Source organism: Neophocaena asiaeorientalis, unplaced genomic scaffold, assembly GCF_003031525.2.
Source record: "Neophocaena asiaeorientalis asiaeorientalis breed wild unplaced genomic scaffold, Neophocaena_asiaeorientalis_V1.1 scaffold62, whole genome shotgun sequence".
Classification (NCBI taxonomy): domain Eukaryota; kingdom Metazoa; phylum Chordata; class Mammalia; order Artiodactyla; family Phocoenidae; genus Neophocaena; species Neophocaena asiaeorientalis.
In genome coordinates this window covers 6,788,234-6,811,377 of record NW_020175191.1, presented here as the reverse complement: position 1 = coordinate 6,811,377, position 23,144 = coordinate 6,788,234, and the positions used below count along the sequence as shown (strand labels likewise).

The following is a 23,144-nucleotide window of genomic DNA, read 5'->3' as shown; positions in this document are numbered from 1 at the left end:
AGGGTGGGTCTCTAGTGTAAATCTGTTGGTAGATTTCTCTAGTATAACTAAGTATCTCAAATCTTGTCTACACCCTTATCTGGCTATTAAGCTGAACATACAAAATTTCCTTAGTTGTAGGTCAAAAATAGTAAGATATTAGCAATTTCATATAGTTCAACCTTGTAAATTTATTTCTAGGCATCAAATCATACATATACAAATAATAGTAAGAATCATTTCATTTAGTATCTGTGGTCCAAGTTTTCTATTTTTGCCTCTGCATTGATGGGTATCGGTACAGCGTTTCCCACTTACTGACGGTAAAACTGAGTACAGTGAGGTATTAGCTTTTAGAATTTGCAAAGCCAGCCAGTGACAACATCCAGAGAATGAGGTCTCACTCCTCTGATAGGCATAGCTTGCCCTTGTCCACCTCCATTTCCCTGTCACTCCTGAAGGCAAGCTTAGAGCCAAGGAGCTGACCACTCGCTTTCCTTCAACCGGCACAACTTTCCAAGTATCTCTCTCACTTTCAATTTCTATATTTTCATTTGTTCTCCCTAGAGCCATTGGCTGTATTTTTCCAGCCAATCTCATCCTGCTCGTTCCTGGCAGTCTCACTAGCCCCTGTAGGTTGTGTATACTCTTGTTATCCCTGGCATGGGTGCCATTCAGCAGATCTATGGAAGTAATCAGTGCTGGACTCCCCTGCAGGCATTGCCGTATCTGCAGTTCAAGGTAGCTGGCTCCATACTGGACTCTGGCAGCAGCATCCTGCCAGACTCCTCCTATTCATCCAGGCATTAGTTGTTTTTCATGTCCCCCAGCTTACGGTCTTTCAACCAGTATTTAACATTTTTCTCTGCCTTGTTATTTGTTCTCCCTCCTCTGTCATGAATCTTTTCCACCATTGTCCTCTTGGCCATGTGGGTTTGCCAGAGAAAGTTGGCAGTTGTTTTATTATCTATGGCTCTTGCCCAGGGATGGTGTCATCTAACAGATAGACGTCTGTTTAATGGCTAACATATTGGAATCTGAAATATCTTCAAGATAATGAGGCCTAAAGAGGCTTGAGGGACACGTTTTTTTTTTTGTTTTTAGAGGAGAGAATGAGAAATGAAATTAGGTAACGTAGAGGTCCTTCCACATTCAATCCAGAGCCAGGGGGCTGACACAGCTTTGAATCCCAGTGAAGGAAAAGTGTTTTCTCGTGTTACAGATCACAATCTGAGCAGATGGCGGGATTTCTTTTACTTGAGTTAGACCAATGGTCCTCACGCTTTCATTGTATTTTCTCTCTTGTTTTGAAATATTTTGTCTTTAATCAATATGCATTTATTAAGTTACAATTAGGAGGGAATAATATCATTATCCCCATTTTACAGGTAGGGAGACTTTAGGCGTGAAAAGGTTATACAACTAGGCAACGCTGCCCTAGTAAGCGGCAGGGTTGCAGTTGGAACCCAGGCAGTCTGGCTCCTGACCTTGTGTTCTTAACCACTATGCTAATCTGTGCCTTATGTGATTTAGTATTACTAAGTTAAGTGAGACCATGCCAGTCAAATGCAAAGGAACTTAATGTTTTAGGCAGCCTGCTTTGTGTTATCAAGGATTTTTATTGTACTTCTTGAGGCAGCGAAAACTCCTTATGGACCACCATCGCTACCTATTCAGACTCCAAGTGGGGACAGGGTTCCCAAGTTGGGAATCACTGGGCAAGGAACAATCTTAACTCAACTCCAATCTTAACTCAACGTCCAAACCATTGTAAAGCACATACTGACATCCAGTTCATCAGGTAGATACATTTATTGTACATATAAAGCCAAGTTTTGAATTGATGGCTCTTTTGCCAATTTGCAGACCTCCACTGGGAGGTCTTTAAGAATATCTCTGGACAATAAAAACCCTGAGGAATCTAAAGGTAGGAGCGAATTCCAGATCCAGTGAAGGAGAGGGATGTGTGGAAGGTTCGACCTAACCTCAGTGGATCAACGACAGTCTAAGGAAAAGGATTAGAAAGTTGACACATGGTGATTAGATTTGAAAGAACAGTATATTCTGGTTTTGTGTCTTTTCAAATGTTGGAACAGGAGGAGAAAGAAAAGGAGTTCAGGGGCATAGTATCGCCCGTGGGATAAAATCCAAGCGCCTCACATGGAATAAATACCCATGGTGTCCGCCTGCCTCCCCCCCACCCCCGGCCCCCATCTCACACCTGGAGCTCCAGTCACCCTGAACTATTTTCAGTTCCTAGAACATGGCTTCTCTTCCATACCTCCACGTCTTTGCATATACTATTAACTCTACTAAGAAAGCTCTTTCTGCCTCTTGTCTGTGTGGAAAACTACTGAGTGCCCTGTAACATTAACCTTAAATAACTGGCCTTTTATGGAATCCCCCTTGAGTTTTCCAGGTATATTCAGTACATCTTGCTCAGTGCCTCATGGCATTGTCTACACATCTCCAGTGTAGCATCTATCACACAGTTCAGAAATTAGTCATTTACATGTTGTTATCTTTTTGTTGAGCAGGATTCTCCTTAAGGGTAAACACCTCTTTTGCCTTTATATCTCTTGAACCTAGCACATAATTGTTTTCCTGATTGGATAACCCCTTTTTGACTTCAAGACCCCATCTCAGTAGACTTCCCTTAGTCCTTGACTGTCTTCTATTGAGGGATAACCAGTGATCTTATCGATTCCTAGCGTAGGTTCCTGTTGTTAACGGTATCACCAGCAAAGAGAGTCAGATGTCAGAATTACAAAGAAAATAAATGAAAGAAACATAAAAAATAATTTTCTATCTCAAGAGAAATAAAAAGCAGAAACTATGCATTGGAGTGTTACCTAACAGGTTCATGAATGTAGTTGTAATTGTTATAATTACCATATGTTTGCTGAACTTCAAATAGATGGTCCCAGCTTTTTTTTTTTTTTTTTTTTTTTTTTTTTTTTTTTTTTTTTTTTTGAATGAGAAGGTTGGAAGAATATTTCTTTGCACTTTGGCTGTTTTTCCAAATCAGGCATCATCAATTTGCAAAAGACCTCTTTGGCTTGCTTCCTCTCCTTCCTTTTCTCTCTCCTCTTCAGTATATTCTGTTGGTTTGGCCAGTAAGCAGACTGAAAAGTCTAAAGAGAAGAGGCCTGGAAATCAGAGAGGTGATTACAGCCAAATGACTTAACAAAGGGGGTTTGGATATGGTCTCTGTTGTCACTGGAGCGAACAGGGAAAAGTAAGCAAGAGGGGGACACTTGCCAATTTGATCATCTTTGATTGGAAACTTAAGAGATGACATCAGGTCTCTGGTGTTCAGCAGACCCGGAGAGGCCCACCATGTGGAATATGTTAATGACATGTGGTTACCTAACACCACTTTTTTTATCTGTTAGACAATGAATTCACTTTTAAGAACCTTGAGATAAAGTTTTATAAAACTGGGATACAATGATGATGAATAAGTAAACAACGTATTGCTCAGTATAAACTTTGAATAGACATCCAAGTGGCTGAAGATGTCAACAGGTGGTTGGCAAGGATTCTTATAAGAGAAGATGAGAGTATAAATGACTGTCCTCTGCTAGGGAACTCAGACTCTGTTGAAGGTCAGAAATTCCATGACCAGAAAAGAAGAAACCAAAGGAAAACTGAAACCTCTCTGGGACCTGAGTCAAGAAAGGCACAAATAGCTATACGTAGAAGCAATTCCCAAGTCACCAGTTCTAGAGGACTCTCTCTGTCTTCAGATTCTTGATTTGATATCAAGTTGTTTTCCTAAGATTTAGGCTTAGAAAAAATGATTGCTGGTTAAAGTTCAGGAAATTGTGACTCAGTAATAAAAATAGTAATAAATATTAAATAAATAAAAATAGTAATACAAATAATTCCTTTACTTATTAATTTAATGCCTATCAATTGAAGTCTTGTCAGGTAATAGGCATTGTGCTAAGTACTGGGAGGTGGAAAACCTGGTGGAGAGTGAATTAGCTAATACTTGTCTTTCTGTGGCACTTCACCAAATCCTGATAAATAGAATTAGTACTACTGAACAATTAGATCTATCCAAGGAAGCTTAATGGAGTTTGAGGACAAATAAGATGTGGCATATAGTAAACAAATAGGATTAATTTCTTAAAAAAGAGATCCACCCTGAATATATAAATAGACTCAGTAAGGTCCAGGATGAATCTATGAGAGATAGATCCACAACAGATTAGTAAAGTGTGGTAAGGAATGTGTGGACTTAGCCGTTAGATTTTGGTAGTCATCTCCCTCACCCAACTTCGTCACCAAAAAGACCCTTCTTGTGAAGACACCTGGACTGGATGGACCATGGGTGTGTCCATATGTGGTGTGTCACACATTGTGTTCTTAACAGTTAAGGAAGGTCTTCCTGATGAGGATGTGGAAAGTGTTTGGCACTCTTACCATTTACCCATTGGTAATGGAACCAGAGGGGAAAAGTTACCTCAGATACTTCAGCACAAGGTCAAAGAAAACTTTCTAACAGATCTGTCCCCAAACAAAGTATTTTCCTTGGGAAATACTCAAACAGAGGCTGGATAACTCTCCATCTAAGATGGTATCATTAGATTTGGATAAATGGTCGCTATCCTATACAGCGTTGACTACTTAAATAAAATTATTAATACCTTTGCCATAGTCTTTTTGCCTGTTATGAAAATAAAATCAACATTGATTTTTTTATTCCCTTAATAAATATAACATTGGAAGTATATCGGTGTATTATAGCTAACTCACAGTCTTCTATCACTTTATTATGAAATGAGAAAGGACTGTTCTTTGTCCTTGAGCTAATATTTTGTCCTCATCATTGGTACATGTTGCTGGAAAGAATGGAATAGGAGGTGGAACAATAGAGACCTTGCCATTTGCAGTGAGCCTCCCGTGCCATTAAAGGGAATCCTAAGATGTTCTGGTGAGCCCCCAACATTCCAAAACAGGGCAGTAAGATCTAAGCCTGGCCTATCTATTTTTTATGTCCATCAAGGCTCAGCATGGCTTTATCTGCCTATCCCCTTATTATTCTGAGCTCCCTAATTGCCTGGACTCTTTCTTCCCACAAGTAGTTTCATGTACTGCATTCAGCGTTAATGCAGGGTGACTATGTGGAAATGTCTTCTATTCCTACTTTTAACAGATTAACAGCTAATAAACACCATGCAACACCCTCTCCTCTCAACCTCTTCTAAAAATACAGAGTTTAATTTGCCAACATTGGTGTATTTAAAGCCTCCAAGATTCCAGGGGAGACTTTAGAAAGTTAACTGTGCAAGTAAGGCCAGTTCAGAGAGGAAATTTTCCAACACAAAGAGCCAATCAGTGTATCAGCAGCTCATCACAGAAGAACCTCAGGGGACCTTATAGTCATTTATAAGGAAGGGCTATTTGTTCTCACTTAAAATAAAGCTTCTCACTTTATTCTTGCTGTGCCAGACTGAAGAGAATGCTGGAAATGTATTACCTAGGGAGAAGAACAGGCAGGATGAGTTTCATCTCAAGAGGGAAAGCTTGTCTTTTCCAGGAAGGGACACCATGTTACTTTCCAGCAACTTTGCAATGAAAGGACTTATGCCACCTACTCTTCTCCACCCTCCTTCTCCTACCTTCCTCTACCCTAACTTCCCCTCTTTCCACTTAGCTAGAAGTGAAGCAGTTAGTTTTAAAGAGGAGTCAATAATCAGAAGCTGTGTTCAAAGCTTCAAACAAGGCACCAACCAATATTCTGTTTTGAGGATACAGAATATCAGCGAGAATATGTCTAAGATAATCCAGATAGCCTGGACAATTATGTTAAAACAATGTTCATCAACATCTCATATATATATATACATATATATGATAGAGAGAATTTATTGAAGGATAAATTAGGCAGTGTGCACATAGTTCAATTAATGGGATTTCTAGTGTCAGTGAAACAGAAGCCTTAAAGTAATACATTGGTAAAATACTGGATGTTTCCTAAAGTCCCAAGTACATGACTCTCAAAGACCAGTTTGGTTATTATATTACGAAATACAGATAAACATTTGCAGAAATGTATTGGTCTTTTTGTTTGAGGTATAATTTCTGGGACCAAACCCTCTTTGTGCCTTCAGGTAGGTATTTCTTGTTGCAGCAGAAACTCAAGTATATTTGAGTGCTTACCTCTCCTATTTCTATTATGGCGCTCGTCTCTGTTTAAGAGGATTTAAGAAGCCTTTCAAGGCGCAGCAATATGACAGTTTCATTGACTCCACATACCCGGTGGTGGAGTGGACTCTGGGACGGGCTGTGTCAGTGTGTTGTGGTAATGATGATCACATCATCCTGTGCTAGAGAAATGGTCAGTGCTACTCCCTGCTCAACTCTATTCATGCTACCAGTGACCTTGACCTTTAACACACTTAACATTTTTTTTTCATGCAGACCAAACCTTCTCTGAAGAAAGGTTGGAGTGAAATTCCATCATAGCTCTGACTTGCTTGCAGATAATCTGAATTGGGTTAATTTCTTCTTTTTCTTGCAATCCAGTGGCACCTGTACCGGCTCTTCCAGACTAATTTACCCTGGTGGTGGTATCGCTCAGTGCCTACGCATATACCACTTCTCAGACAAACCACTTAAGGATTTTTTTTTTGAAGTCCATGCATTTCTTGGGATTATTTACAACTTCCTTTGCTGGCTTTTCTCTGTGTAGAACCGGACTGGAAGCCATCATGGAGACTTATGCATTCTGGAGACCCCCTGTCCGCACACTCACCTTTGAAGATTTCACCACCATGCAAAAGCAGCAAGGTAAAGCCCTGGGCAAGGCCTCTGCTTAGAGGCAGTGCTGGGGAGGGAATGGGAGCTGAACTGAATATAGCACATCTGGCCCCAAGCCAAGCCACGAGTTACACCGACTCTCCTGGAATGAAGAGAACTAGGTAGCTCCGTAAATAACCAAGGCATCACCACTTGTGCAAATAAGCAGGTTTCAGAGGCAGTGTTTCACCTGGCACCCCAAATTCTCTCTCCCTTCCCAAAAGCAAGGTTACGTAATGGTGGTGAAATGATTATTTCTATCACTAAGTGTTCATGTAGCCCTTGGGATTTGGAGATCTTCATAATAATTTCATTTATTACTCATGGCAGCCTCATCGGTTTTCTTATTCTAGTTTGTAGATGAGAAACAACTTAGCTCCCGACAATGGGGATAAGTCGCTCAGGTCTGACAGTGGGGAGGGAGCTGCCGCAAGCCCCTCTGAATCTTGTAACTTGTGCTCTCTCCTTTTTTGCTGACGTGGAGCCACACCCATCTCAAGTGCATGGGGGAAGTGGACTTTTTCCTTCCATCGCTTTGTGCTTCTCATCCAGTTTCTAATCTCCCTTCTCTTGCAGCTCAGGTTGGGAAGCCTGTGGCCATGTGTACAGATGGCTCATGGGCGGATTTCAACTCCTTCTCTCAGTTTAACCACTGGCTCTCCCAAGGCGCAGCACCCATGCACCTGGGTACCCAACTGAAAGCTTCCCAAAATGTCAGACACTTTGTGAGTTTTTCTCTCCACCCTCCTCTTGCCCCAAAGTGACAGGGATTAAAATTACAGATGGAGCTCCTTCTGTTCTGTCAAATGATTGCCATTAATAGAGTTCTAGCTTTTGAATTTGGGGCTTTGTGATAACACATTATATTATACTCCCTTCTCAGGGAGGTTCTAGCAGTTTGCACACTAAATTAGGTCTTGGAAGCTGAATTACTGAACTCCCTCAGGTTTTAAGATGGAGATGGTGATTAAAAGCAGCGGCTCTGGAATGAGGCAACTTGGATTAGGCTCTTATCACTGTTCTTGCCTAGCTTGGTGACCTTGGCCAAGTCCCTCATCCTTTCTGACATTTAGTTTTCTCATCTGTATAGTGGGAGAATATAATAAAATTCTTGTGAGGATTAAATGAGATAATGCATTTAAAAACACAGTCAGCCCTCAGTACATGTTAACTGGCATTGTCATCGTCAACATCATCACTGTCTTCATTCCCCTTATGTAACTGAGAAGAAAATGCACCGGGGACAGGAAATATTGCTGTTCTGATTAATAATTATTCAAAACATGATTAGACCATACATCTTCACAGGGATCCGGGGAGGCAAGTGATCCAGAATTTCCATCTCTTTTTTTAATAAGTGGAGGAGAAATGGAAGCCCTTCGTATGAAGCGACTTGCTCCTCATAATGCTGTCATAGAAGCAGGGTCCATATGTATTCAGGGTGTCACTGTGGCTTTGATGCCGTCGTGGCCCTTAAGAGGGCAGAGGTTTAGGGAAGTCAGGAAATCTGGGCCTTCGTCTTTGATGGCCACTAACCCTCTATATACCCTTGGCAAGTTACTTCTACTCTTGAGTCCATTTCCTCACCCCAAAGAGGGATAATTCTTTTTTGTGAAGAATTTAATATATAACATGTTTTGTTTAATATATGCATTTATTATTTTATTTTATCTTTTTTGCGGTACGCGGGCCTCTCACTGTTATGGCCTCTCCCGCTGCGGAGCTCAGGCTCCGGATGCGCAGGCTCAGCGGCCATGGCTCACGAGCCCAGCTGCTCCGTGGCATGTGGGATCCTCCCGGACCGGGGCACGAACCCGTGACGCCTGCATCGGCAGGCGGACTCTCAACCACTGCGCCACCAGGGAAGCCCCAATATATGCATTTGTAAATGCATTTAATATATTTAATATATAAACATGCTTTATAAATGAAAACGTGTCATGCAAAGACACTTACTTGACCCTATTTATTTCTGAGGTGGCTTCTTGCTCATCTGCCTTTGCTTTATGTGTTGACTTTCCAAGCTCTAGCTAAGCAGGAGTTTGTATCACAGAGGCTGGTACGAGACGGTGGGCAGGGATATTGCCAGTTCCTGAGAGCAAGCATTGGTGGCGACATTGTGTTCACTGCTGTGTCCCCAAAATCTACTCCAGGGCCCGGAACCCAGGAAGTACTTAATGAACAATGAATGAGGTCACTTGGTGGCACTGTGGCTCAGGTAGGCAGGGTCACTATCTGATTAAATCTTGGAGCACAGCCACCTGAAATGTGCGTGGATACAGATGTGGAGTGATAGTTGTGGATGGCTACCTGCATTTCACCAGCATGTGGACCCACTGGGCAGGTGCATGCATGGGGAAGCGGCAGGGGAGCCTGCATTGCTAAGGCGTACAGCATAGCAGGTTTCATGGTGCTTCTATTGAAAATTTATTGATCTGAAGACTTATTATTGACATGTGGGAAACAATGGTTTAAGAGAAACTGAACTTTCAGACCAAAATGTCACACTTATTCACTGAGTCCATTTTTATGCTGATGGGGGAAATGAGTGTGGAATTATTGGATACATATGGTGGTGAAATGGGGCTAGAGGAAAAGCCAAGACTCTATTAAATAGTTTAATTGGAATACATTTTTGAACTATACACTGAACTTGATCCAGATTCTCATTATTAAAAAATATGTGGCTTGGTTTCTTGACGTTAGCAAAGGATGTAAAAGTAACAACACCCATTCCCTCTTCCTTTAAAAACTGAGAGTTCCAGTAACTCTGGACAGTATCAGTCATAAAATGAAGAAAAGAGACACAGCCATCTGTGTCGAACTGTTTTGTGTCTTAGAAGACGTAAAGAGTGGTGAGCGTCTAGTGGACGCTTCAGTGGCAGACTGATTTTTGTAGTAACTCCATTTTGGTGAAGAGAGTATTGGCAGTGTTGGCACCAAACCGAAGATCCAAAGTGACCGACCCACCCAGGTGTCCACATTACCTCATTGCTTCAAGCACATGAATATCTGGATGTCAAACACGTGGCCCTGGGACAGTTTTGTGCTGTTACTGCTACGGGACACTGGATCAGCCATTCTGCTGGAGTGAAGTTCAGGGTGCTTTTCCCCTCTTGCCTTTGCTGTCATTGTAATTTCTCTTTCATTGAGACCCATCTGTTGATAAAATTTCAAGGAATGTGCTTAGGTGAATTAGCCATGGTTTTAAAAAAGTCCAAATCCTTCTATTTTCAAAAACATATTGAATGGATGCTCTATAAAGTTGTTTTCTCTGATGGAGAAGAATGCGTGGGATTCGTTTTCCTCTGCCTTTAACACGAAAGTAAACCGAGGTATAGAGCAGCCTAGTAACATATCTGCAGTTAAGTGGTGGCAGAACTAAGTTGAGAGCTCCAAAGAGGATCTCCTGCCTTACGGGGCCCTTTCCTTTCCACCATACGTTCTTCCTTTTTACTTAACACACACACACACACACACACACACAATTGATGGCTTAGTGTCAGCAACTTGACTGTTAACTCTAAATAGTAGGTCCATATTTCATTTTTATGAAGTCAAGTGTATGGTTTTATTTTCAGACATCTTCATTTAGAATCAGCAAGGAGTTTAGGCTGTTGGAGAGGCTGGAGATAGGAATTATATTTCAGGAATGGCTTTTTCCTGAACACTACTTGTGGCAGGACAAAATGAACTAAACAAGTAAGTTATGCTGGCAGAAGTGGAGTGAGGTGACACAGACGAAGACGTAAAAAGAAATAAGAGCCAAGTTCAATCCTGTTGTTCTGATGATATCCTGATGTTGCTATGAGGTTGTTCTGATGAGATATATATATATATATATATATATATATATATATATACAGTGGAGCTATTTGCATAACCAAAACCGAGAGTTTTTGTGGGTGGCATCTCCAAGTGATCTGACAACTGTTGTGAGAAAAGGAACCATCCTGGACCAGAACACCAAAGCTGATCATATGTCTCCATCTGTGGATAGAAGGAGACCTGCCATTTACAGAAGGCCTCCCTTCTCCTCAACTGGTGGTAGACGTCACTAGATTTCAACACCTTTGCGTCTTTTAATGTTTGTCAGGCAGTTAAAAATTAGGATCATGAAGGTCTCTGTTGGTGTTGGGATTTTCATCAGTTTGATTTGTGTTAATTAGAGGTTGGTCAGTGAAAGATAGCAAATACTGAGCAAATTCATAGTAGTAAAAAGACTGGGAACAGAGTCTTTGAACTACTGTGTGATCATTGTAATGTTTCAAAGGTAGCCAACTTATCCTGATCTCGTTTATCCCTGAGACAAGGAATAATGCCTGTGAGGAGGTCTTGACAAGGAGGGGAGAGTATCTCAATTCAGTCTTTTAAGGCAAATGGTTATTGGTTACATATTCTATTTGGGCCCGAAGTCCCTTATGCTCAATGCGTCCAAAATGGAGTCCGTGATTTACCTCACAGATTTGGCGCCCTCTCCTGGGAGAAGGACGCCACTATCCATTAATCACCTTAGATGGTTGCCTCCCTCCTTACCCACCATGTCCAACCTTTACCAGGTTCTTGATTCTGCCCATGTCTCTAGTCTCCCTTGCTACCACCCCACTCCAAGGCATTATCATCTCTCACCTGACTTCATTCTCGGGCTCCCCAGGGTGGTGACATAGCTACCAGCATCCCTGGCACCTGCATCTTTTTAGGCTTACATCGGATGGCAAGGGTCATGTGCCTCTCTCTCAAGATTTCCAGCAAAATCTCACTGCGTCTCACTGACTCTAATTGGGATACCATTGAATTAATTGCTGTGGCAGGGTGTGGGGATGCTTAGATTGTCCAGGCATGCGTCACATGCCTTCCCTGGAGGTACAGGTGAAGGGGTAAGAGTGGGAAAGGGGGTGTCTCTCAGTGGGAAAATGGTACTGTTGCCAGGAGAGAGGCAGATTAGTTCTAAATGACCATAACAACAGATGTAAACCGCAGCAGGGAAGGCAGTAAAACAAGTAGCAGAGAAAACAAGCAAGTTAATGGAAAGTGAAAAAGTGGGGGGGTATTCCACCTATGATAGGTGTAATGATAGGGCCATTCCTATCATTAGGTATTAGCCATACCTATCAATAGGTATCATTAACCATACCTATCAATAGGTATTCCACCTCTGATAGGTGTAAAATAGGGCCATTGAAGAAGCAGAGAGACTCAGAACCCAGAGAACCAATGTGAAAAATGAGAACGGGTGAATATATTAAAAGCTGTTCTAAAGGGAGGAGGTTTGGATCTATGCATATCTTTAAATTTTATGGAGAAGGATGCACTAGGAATCTTTCTAGGATTGAAAGCACGCAATTCCCATTAGCACTATAAAGTTTCACATTTGCATTTTGAGAAGGGTACTTATTTCAATGAAGGGGAATTCCTTAGTTGGGATGAACTGGGCTCTGATCATTAAACTTTATGGCCTCTGGGTTTTCCCTGGGATCGGTCCATAGAGTGCTGACATATTACCTCTTACCTGTTTGAAAGCCTTGAAGAAGGCTACTCAAGGACAGATGCCATCAAGTTCTATGACAGAAGAGTGTGGTTCGTGGCACCAAGCAATTACATGGAGATTTATTCTTCGCTAGCCCAGATGGGGTTTTGTTTCACTGTGTTTCGATTTTTTTTTTTTTTTTTGGTGAGGGGGCGGAAAGCACAACAAAATAAACCCAAAAGGGAACTGTACGTGAAAGCCTCCATGTTACAGTCTGGAAGTGATCAATCTAAAGATGCAGAAGTCAGCAGGTTTGGTATTCAGGATTTTCATGGTCACATTTAATTTGTCTTCATGGTACACAAGTCTATTCTAGGTTATTGCCCTTGTATGGAATCGCTGCTAAACATGTATTCTTTTTGGTCATTTTGACTGTTAGCTTTGGATATTGGAGCAAGTTAATGTTGAATACGAATTTCGGGTACCTTCTCACTTTGGGCCATGGGTAAAATAGGATGCAGGGAAGTGCGGTGGTGGAGGATGGGTCCCGCAAGGCTGGAGAGTTTTCAGCTACTTAGAGCATTACATTTTAGTCACCTCTCAGATGTGGATTAAGACCTCTGAGGATAGTGGGAAAGATACCAACCTACCTGTTTGTGTTCAATTCCACTCTGCTTGATCTGATCTGAGAAGAGATGGAGACATGGGGCATCTGATTTCCATCCCAGGTGGGGAGTGAGGGGGCAGGGGCCGATAGTTTGGAAAGGAAACAGAGTTGGATTAGCCTTGGGGATATGGGCCCGATGGGTGTCCAGTTCTCCATCATTCACAGTTCTGAAGGCTCCTGTAGCCTGTTACATCCAGGCAGTTGGCTGTGACATGAGGCTCCCCAGAGTGTGGAGAGGCTGAGATATTCATCTCCATGGACAGAGGCCAACACCCCGCAGCCATCCCCATTAGGACCCAAATGCCCTAAGATGCCTTTCCCCTTCCTTCACTCCTTCTTCACTGATAGAAAAGAAAAGGAAACACATTTTTATGCCTGTGTGCACTTTGTAATCTGTATTATTTCATCTAATTCTCAATACATGCTTACAAGGCAATATTCAAAATTCCACTTATATGGAGAGGCTCACTTGCTAAGGTTCCATAATCAGTAAGACAGCTGGGATTAGTACTGGGCTTGTCTGACTCTGTAGTCCACATTCATCCATTTAATGAAGTTTAAATCAAGACTCGTAGAGCCTTCCAGACCCAGTGAGCACAGAGGGGAATAAGGGAAAGAAGAGAAGGCCACGCAGGAAAGGGAGGCCTGCTTTCCTTTGAGAGGCAGCTCTGACCCCTCTGTATCAGAGTGGCCTGGCCTCCCGCTCGGCCCTGGCTCTTCTGGGACGAGAGGCCTCTACGCAGCTGTGTTGAAATGCACAGGGAGGGCAGCCTGCCTCCTTCTGCTTATTTAGCACTTGGCCTGCACGCCCAATCTTGTTTAACAGCTGACAAGCTGTTAGATCGTAAGAGAGTAAAGACTTCTCAGTATCTTGGTTTGCTTCTCTGCATAAACGAGTGCCATAGTTTCTCTCTCTGTGTGGACTTTGAAAAATGGCTGTTATCTGTACTGAGTATTTTACGTGCATAAGAGCACTTCTTCAAAGGGAATGGAAGCCATGTGACCTTCTCTTGGGCAGGCTTGCTCTCCCTCTTCAAACACTAGCTCGTATGGGCACTCTCTCCCCCTGAAGCTCAGCAGGCTACCAAGTCTCATTTCCAGTGAGTGTCATTTGAAAGCCAAAGCAAGCTGACTACAAACTTTTTAACATGTGCCTCTCATCTGCTCAGCAGAAATCCCTGTAACTTGTTAATAGTTCCCGTCTTATTTTTTTCTAGTGAAACCAATTGAGGCCTTAAATCAGTACCATTCGTTCCATCTTGGGCCATCCGAGAAAACCATTTAGGGTTGTAAAAAGTCATCTGCTCCATCTTGCACTTCCTGCTGCAGGGCTAGGGCTCAGGCCTGATGGAGCATACCTATAACGGGACCATGCAGCGTGCTGAACAGGGGGTCTCCTCCAGGACCACATAAACACCATATCTGGGAGGGCAAGGACGGACTTTCAAAGAGAGGAGACTAGATACACATCCCATAAAACACAAATCTCTTTACAGCTGGAGTTGAGTTTCTCTATTTGTGCCATAGCACTTATTTCACTGAAGTGCCTGGCATTTAGGGTGGAAGAGGGAGAAAATGTGTAGGACACCTCAGAGAGGAACCCCACGCTGGCAGAAAATGAACCCCTGAGCTTCGCGTTAAGTCACCGTAGGCTAGGCTGTTCAGTGGTACAAAAACAAGAAGTGTGTTTTCCATCATCCTTCTTAGCTTTCCCCTTCAAGAACTTCTTCGTGCTTAAATGATTCCTCGGAAAGTACTTGTTACTGGCCATTCACACTTTAGCAGAAATTTAATCCTCAGACATAAACTCTGAGAAGGACAGAAACTGAATCCTATCAGTTGGAGCCCTTGTTTCACAGAGGAGGAGATTTAAGACGTAGCCTGCCTTGCCTGTGGTCAGGAGCTGGACGGAGGCCAGTGAACCTAGAATCAGGCTTGATGCCCTTCCTTCCATGGTCAGTGCTGGCTTACTTCTCCAATGGTATTTACAATGTTGGCCATATCTCAATTTGTGGAATAAAAATCTTTTTACTTCTCTTAAGGGAATTTAAGATATAAACAAGAAACAGAGAAGGAGAATTTCCTGAAATGATTCTGAAATCAGGAGCTGTTTATATCTAAATCCAGTTCTACCTTGGAAGTTCATTGGGGAAATTCTTTTGACCAAGCAAGAGACGATATTGGTTGGGCTTTGTGAAAACTTTAACTCTGAAAAAAAACATTAACAAGAGCTAAATTTGTATTTCTACAGCCAAAACTGCTACAATATCTGTGGAGGTAGGCTAAGGCGTTTTGTTTTTTTTTTCCTGTGCTAAAACTTAGCTTTGGGTTTCTCTTTGAGGTATCTGCCTCTCAGCCTGCACACCTGGACCTTCCTCCCTGGTACACTGTGGATGGTTTCTTTGGGTCCCTATATTTCTGGAATCCTGATGATTTTATTCACATTTTTTCTCACTGTTAAAAACCTTATTCCTGCTCCCTTCTACTTAAAAGTTCCTTTCCCCTTGTATAGCAGCTCATGTTCTAGGACCCCCTGCATGAGTTGTGGGTGACCTAAAGGATAAGATGCTCCTTGAGAATCACAGTGCTCAACAATTCTGGGCAAGTCCCAACCTTGCCCTGATAGAGAAATTCCATCATGGGAGATGCCCTATGGAAGACAAAGTAGCTGCCCATTCTGCAATTCACATGAAAGGTCCAGTAACCCTGACACTCACCACTGCCTTCAACTTCCAGTAGATGAGACAGGAAGTGGGTGCAGCACTGCTGCTCCCCAGCCCGGTAAAGGGGAGGCTTGGAAAGGTCATTTTTGACCTTCTTAAATTACCTGAGAACACATTTGAAGTAGACTGGGTTAAACTGGCCCTTTGTCTGTTGGTGCATCGGCCACCAACCTAGTTCTAATATCCCCAGGTTATTAGAACAACTCTCTCAAATACAAATCCAGGTATTTTAGGAGATAAAAGGGACCTGGACATCCTCTAGCCAAAGAGTGGTCCTTGGATCTGAGAACTTGTTGCGAATTCTCGGGCCCTGTCCCAGACCTACAGAATTCAAAACTCTGGGGTAGAATCAGCGATCTGTGTTTTAACAAGCCCTTCAGGTGATTCTCATGTCTCAACGGTATTTATGTTTTATTTTTCAGGAGGCAGCACAGGCACTTCCCCAACCACCTCCAGCACTGGGACACCATCCCCTTCAGCTTCTTCTCATCTTTTATCTCCATCCTGTTCTCCTCCAACATTTCATCTGGCCCCCAACACTTTCAACGTGGGCTGCCGAGAGAGCCAGCTGTGTAACCTAAACCTCTCTGATTACCCACCATGTGCCCGAAGCAACATGGCTGCCTTGCAGAGCTACCCAGGGCTGAGTGACAGTGGCTACAACAGGCTCCAGAGTGGCACTGCTTCAGCCCCTCAGCCCTCCGAAACCTTCATGCCCCAGAGGACTCCATCCCTGATCTCAGGAATACCTACTCCTTCCTCGTTGCCTAGCAACAGCAAGATGGAAGCCTACGGTGGCCAGCTGGGGTCCTTCCCCACTTCCCAGTTTCAGTATGTCATGCAGGCAGGCAATGCAGCGTCCAGCTCCTCATCACCACACATGTTTGGGGGCAGCCACATGCAGCAGAGCTCCTACAATGCCTTCTCTCTCCACAACCCTTATAATCTATACGGATACAATTTCCCCACTTCCCCAAGGCTAGCTGCAAGCCCAGAAAAACTGAGCACCTCTCAAAGCACTTTACTCTGTTCTTCTCCTTCCAATGGGGCCTTTGGAGAGAGGCAGTACCTGCCTACAGGGATGGAGCATGGCATGCACATGATTAGCCCCTCAGCCAATAATCAGCAGGCGACTAACACCTGTGATGGCCGGCAGTATGGGGCCGTCCCAGGCTCCTCCTCCCAGATGTCCGTTCACATGGTTTAGTGGCCAGTCCTAGCACCACGGAGCTTACAGCAGCCAAGGCCCCAGAGTCTCCATGGGCAGATCCTGCTCTTTGGGAGCCCAACGCCTTTGAAAAACAGGAACTGTGTATTATTATTATTATTATTTTTTTACTGGAGGAGGAAAGCACATACCCAAGAACAAGAGACATTTAAGCCACTGAAAGATACTTGTGGTGGAATCATCTCTGACTCAGTGGCCATTCTCTTGCCTTCCCAAATCTTAGTTTTATAAAGCATCGTCTCCCCAGAGTGGCCTTTGAAGAAACTGAATAATCATTTTATAATAATGTTAAGGGAGATGCTAGCATGTAGCAGTCATGAAATTACCCACACACAAATACAGGTCTATACATACACACATACACACATAATATGCGCATGCATGCATACACACATACATATGTATTCATACACAAACTCATCCATACACAAACATACATGCACACTGACTCGGAACTGGGTGAACTCTGTGGAGGGAAGCCCAGCATGGGTGCTTTCACCAAAAATGTGTCTAGGTACAACAGTAGATGGACTGGGCCAGCAGCAGCTGCCAACGTTTCTCCTCTGCAGCTTACCCTGTTTCTGGAATGAACCGTGTATCCTGGAACCCCTTCGGGTCAGTGAGGGTGGAAAGACATCAGTACTACAACTGGACCGGGCTTCCTGAGAAAGATTGCTTTTGAACATTGGCTCTCTTCAACTGGTGTGCTGTCATTGATGTTCCCAGTGGTGCCTGTGAAAAGGGGAGTAAGAGCAGATGAAAGAGAGAGAGAGAGAGAGAGAGAGAGAGAGAGAGAGAGAAGAACGAACCGAGACCAAGAGAGAGGTGGAGAGCAAGACTGAATGATGAAGTGAGAGCAACGATGAGAGTTTTAATTCACCAAGGAAATGTGGTTTGGGTTTGTTTCTCCCCCTCTCCCCCACAGGTTATGGAAGGAACCATGAAGTCATTGAGGAGTAAACCTCTCTGGGACACTGCATGGTCAGAGCACTGGTGAGAAGCACCGGGGCAAGGAATGCATCTTCATGCCACAGTTCTGACCATTGTGATCCAGAAGAGAGGGGCGCCACACAGGAAGTGCCGATTCCAGAGCATGCAGCCTGGCAGGGGAAAGGAAGTAGAAGGAGTGTGAGGAAGGAAGGGTTTTATAATCCCGACAGATGATGCCAAGAACAGAGGTGACAAATGGAGGTCTGGCCTTGCGATTGCCAGGTCCAGACGCCTGACCTGGATCACCTGCCCATCACCCCTGTGGCAGGAGGAGTCCTGTCATGTTCCAGAGAATTGCAGATGGGTCTTCTACATCCTTCGACCTGCCCTTAGATTACCATTTTTGTTTTTAAATAGTTCATTGCAATTTTGAAGTTTTGGATTTTTTTCCTTCATCTTTCCCTTCCCCTTCAAATCTTTAATGATAAGAAAACAAGTGAAGTTTGGTACAAGCTAAACTTTTTAAGTGGTGTGGAAATGCAAATAATACCAAGTAAAAGAATACAGATATTATTAAGAGTTTTGGTTTTGAGGTGTTGTAGATAAATGTATTTATGTGCCTAGTGGGGAATCCAGTATTATGAATATTAAAAAAGGGGGCAATAAAAAGGGTATGTAAAATATGTATGAAGGAAAGGTGTATAAAAATTTGCCCTTATGCACGGAACTCTGTTTCTAAGTGCCAAGCACAGAAAGCCGCTAAATAAAATCTTTGCAATTGTTTTCTGTGTGTTCGTCCATATGGAAAAAGCAAGCAGCAGCCGATGCCTTTACATTGTGCTTTACAATAAGCACAGCACTCTCATCTCTACCATGTAACATGATCTTTATTCATAACACATGAAGTATATATTATCGTCCTCATGTTATGGTTAGTTACTAAGCTCCGGAGGGACTGAGTGAATTATCCAGGTCCACACAGCCACTCAGAGAGGGAACTAGGACTTGAAACCAGGTGTGACTCTAGTGGGATACCCACTTTCATGTTAGCTGCAAAAACCTGTGAGTCTAATAGCAATCCTCATCGTCGCTAAGTGCCAGATATCATACCATGTGTCTTAACGAGAATCCTCCCACAATTCTGCGGTAGGTATTATTTTTATTATCATTTTATAGATTTGGAAACCAACTTTAAAAAGGTAAAGTAATGGACCAAGGCCCTCAGGTAGCAAGTGATTGAGCTGGTAATTTGACATGATGCCTTTCTGCTGGAGCCCCAGCAGTCTCAGGACGCCCGCGGACCACCAAGAAAGAATTCTAAGGGGTTGGGGCAAAAGTGTCTCTGAGGCTGGGTTAGGACCTCAGATTAGGATGTTTAATCATAAATATATACTCTCCCCCTTGAATGTGCCACCCAGCGCAGGAGGAGTGATTTCGAGTTGTCACGCATCAAATGACGATTTATATAAGAGATTAATAAAGTGCCCAGGGCTATTCCATTTGTAAGCATTTTCACAGTGGTTGGGCAGGACGTATTGTTTTGCAAATGGGAGACTAGGATTATAAAACCTGGGACCTGTCTATACGTAAACGTGGCTGGGAAGCAGCAGAGCCAGGACTTAAAATCTCCTGCTCTTACACCTGCCCCAGACTGTTTCCCAGTGGACAGTTACACTGGAAGCCCACTGACCCATTTCACCAGGGTTTGATTTGGGGAGGGTGAGGCTGCTGGACCACCATACTCTTTCACTGGAAATGGAGCTTGGGTTGGGAAAGCAAAAACTTTAATTAGTCATTGCTTTGGTTTTATGGATAACTTTAAAGAGTGGCATGCCAGTTAATTCCATTAGCCATCAGATTGTTGCTAAAATAGCCGGGACAGTAGCTGATTGAGTATCTTCATGGACTGTAAACTCTCTGGGCGACATCTCAAAACTTAAAACGACACTGCTATTTGAAAACCTTGCAGTCAACACTTCGCTTCATAACGGTAGACCGAGACCAGCTACGTATGAAGCTTATTGTTATTTCTTACTGACTTAGCAGCATACCAAATATTGTTCACTGGTCTACCAGTGTTTGAGGTTTTAGGTAATAGATAAGCATGATACGTTGAGCAGCAAAGTCAACACAGAACCTCCATATTTTCATTTAACAGTAAGAATAATAATTTCTTATTTTATTTATTATTTCCTATTAAAGAGCAATAATCATTTAAGAGTTTTAAGTATAGGTAATTTCTATAATTTGGATGAATTAGAACAATCTAAGTTGGTTACATTTGAATTGTAGCGTACATTTCTACCTGCAACTGAGAAAGTAATAAAACGATTTATTTTAACACGAACTGGATAAAGAATTGTCAAGAATATACTCTACCCAATTATCTTTAATGAAATGGTGAAATTTTATTTCAATTGGCACAATGATCGCATACGAAGGGCTATTGAAAGATTATTCTTCTTTGAGTTAAGATGCTCGTGTTTTCGAGGAAAGGCTGTCTTGTTCCCCTTTGATCCTCAAGGCCCCAGTATGAATCCTAATACATAGTCATTCTTACTGTTGAATTTGTTGGCCAAACCCACTTTTCAAGGATAGTGCAAAATGGTTACATGGCCGAATTCAGTCCAAATTAACGGGACCCACATTATCAAAGATTTATTGTTCTTCACATAGCATTCTGTGACAGATTAATGAAAATTTACTTTAGAAACTAGCTTGGCAGCATCCATTACACATAATAGGGGGTTTTTAAAAATACATGTCATAGTTTTGTCCTTAAAAGGGTTCACTTTTTAGGCAGTCATGGCGCGTGTGAGGCAAATGATATAAAATGCTCTGAAAATTCAAAGAAGATATTCAGTGTAAGAAGGTGGAGTTGGGATTGTTTTCACTGGGAAGGGAGAACTTGACTGAGATTTCAAGGATGCTCAGAATTTTTATGGAAGTTAGGAATGACGGGTTAAGAATGAAATAACATTTTAAAGGTCAATACAATAAATAAGTTTTGGAGGGAAAATGATAGCATCTCAATTGAAACCTGGCAATTTAATAAAATTGGAGGTATTCGGAAGCTTCTTGCAGCCTACAGACTAACACCCTCTTTTATGAAATATTGTATCATTAGTGGAAGTTTTGAGGGCTGAGATGGAAGGGCAGAGCTGTTTGGCTGATGACACGTATTTGATTCATTGGTAGGTACTTAGGATTTCAGAGAAGCTCTGCTGTACCAATTTGCATTCAATAAGCTAAAGGAGAGTTGTCCTCTCAAGGAAAACCAGTCACAAAGACACATTTTCACAAAGCTTTTCTGCTTATGATTGTCAACTGGAGATTTGATTTCCTGAGAGGGCCATGACTGTGACCGGCTTCATTCATTCAATTCAATAAATACTTATTTAATGCCTATCAGTCACTGCCCTCACTTGACATGAAGACATAGAAATGAACAATTAAACTCGCTCCTGCTCTCAAAGAGCTCATGGTCTGGTGTGAGTGACATAGCAAACAAATGAAGAATATAATTTCAGACTGCAAAAATCATTCTGAGGAAATTAAAGATAATAGGATGATAGAGAGTGATTGGGGAATGAGGGTCAAGGCTCATCTAGACAGGGTTTTCTAAGAGGGCTACTCTAAGTGGGTGACGTTTGAGTTAGTGCAAAGGAAGACCTTATCTTAGAATTCGCTTACTCCAGCTTATGACAAGGGCAGCCATATCCTCACTAGAAGACGTGCTCTGCTAGTTTTGCATTAGCTGGAGCCAGGCATTTTTGTCTTTCCAAAGGCTTTGTAGCACTGATACTTATTTACTAAAGCCCTGCTGCTGACTTTCTGGGACCAGGGCCACTTAGGGGCTCTTCAGATCTGAATCTGTCTTCTACGTGGTCCCAATGAAGTTCTATTTTCATGACTTGGTAGAGAATGAGAGTCATCCCTTCTCTCTGACTTTATTAAAAGGTTACAACAAGTGATCAAGCAACCAATTAATAATCATATTCATAAGAAGAAGAAGAAAATACTAAATACGGCTTAGTATTCTACAGTTTTCTCAAAACTGTTCTATGTAATAGCAAAAATTTCTACCTTCAAAAAGATTTCAGCCTGGTCGAGGAGTCAAGATATATGTGTATGAAACAGTGAATAATAAAAGCATTAAATTGGTGGTAGACACCATATATGGGGCAGAACTTTAGAACGAAGCAAATTTTCATTGAGTCTTTATTACATGCTCCATATTATGCAAGGTATCCCTATAATCCTCGCAACTACCCTGTAGGATTTGTACTTCATTCCCTATTTTATAGAAAGGGAAACTGAAACTTACAGAGGTTCAGTAAGGTGCACAAAATTAACACAGCTTGTATGCGACAAAGAGCTGCAACCGAGGCTTTTCCACTACTGTGTTTTTCCCAAAATGAGATTTATAAGGTCAATAATAAAGAGAGGTGTTCGTGGAGGAGGTTGAATTTGAATTGTCCTTTTCAGAATTCATGGAAACCACATAAATTGAGGAGAAAGGAGGGCGTCCAGATGCGAGGGAGGGAAGTAGCATGGCAAAGACAGGTGTTCTCTGTATGGGACAATGAGTTATGGTAGTGTGATTGGGGGAGAGGATGTTTGCTCTCTTAAGTCAAATCTCAAAAATCTTAAATCGTGTGTTCTCCCTGCTGCTCCTAGTTCCATGACTCTGGATTCCCTTTTCTTTTTTTTTTTTTGGCGGTACGCGGGCCTCTCACTGTTGTGGCCTCTCCCGTTGCGCAGCACAAGCTCCGGACACGCAGGCTCAGCGGCCATGGCTCACGGGCCCAGCCGCTCCGCGGCATAGTGGGATCCTCCCGGACCGGGGCACAAACCCGTGTCCCCTGCATCGGCAGGCGGACTCTCAACCACTGTGCCACCAGGGAGGCCCCTGGACTCCCCTTTCTGATAGGAGATGTCTTAGCTCTGTGTGTGGTCAGGCCACTCAAGATGGCTGTTCTCTTGCTCTCTGGACATCCTCCTCCTCCCCCACCCCCTCACCAGTACCTGCTTCACCTCCTACATACTCGCCCCAGGCCCCAGCTAAGGACTGTTCTAGCTTTAGATCAGAACCCTCCACTATGCTTATCAAAGGGTTGTTAAGGGGCGAGCTCCTCCGCTGGTTTCCCTGGTAACCGATGAGCCCACCTGACATCAATTCCTCCTATAACTGGTACCCCTCCCCTCCCCCGGGGAGCGAAGCCTGCCGCCATGACTTGCCAGACCCTCTACCGCACACAGTCAACCCAGGACCTGGCTTCAGACAGGTAAGCTCTCCCATCCGTTAAACCATTGATGTCTCTGTCGCTGACTCCGGGC

General features: G+C 42.9%; 1 protein-coding gene across 1 annotated transcript in view; it reads left to right on the top strand.

Moving 5' to 3' along the window:
- The window catches only part of TBX15 (T-box transcription factor 15), a 99,389-nt gene extending 82,536 nt beyond the window's left edge, over positions 1–16,853 (top strand). The window contains exons 7-8 of the mRNA XM_024764912.1: positions 6,683–6,780; positions 16,069–16,853. Of these exons, the coding sequence (XP_024620680.1) occupies positions 6,683–6,780; positions 16,069–16,853 (883 nt within the window). The remainder of the gene's footprint in view (positions 1–6,682; positions 6,781–16,068) is intronic.
- The last annotated feature ends 6,291 nt before the right edge of the window (positions 16,854–23,144 follow it).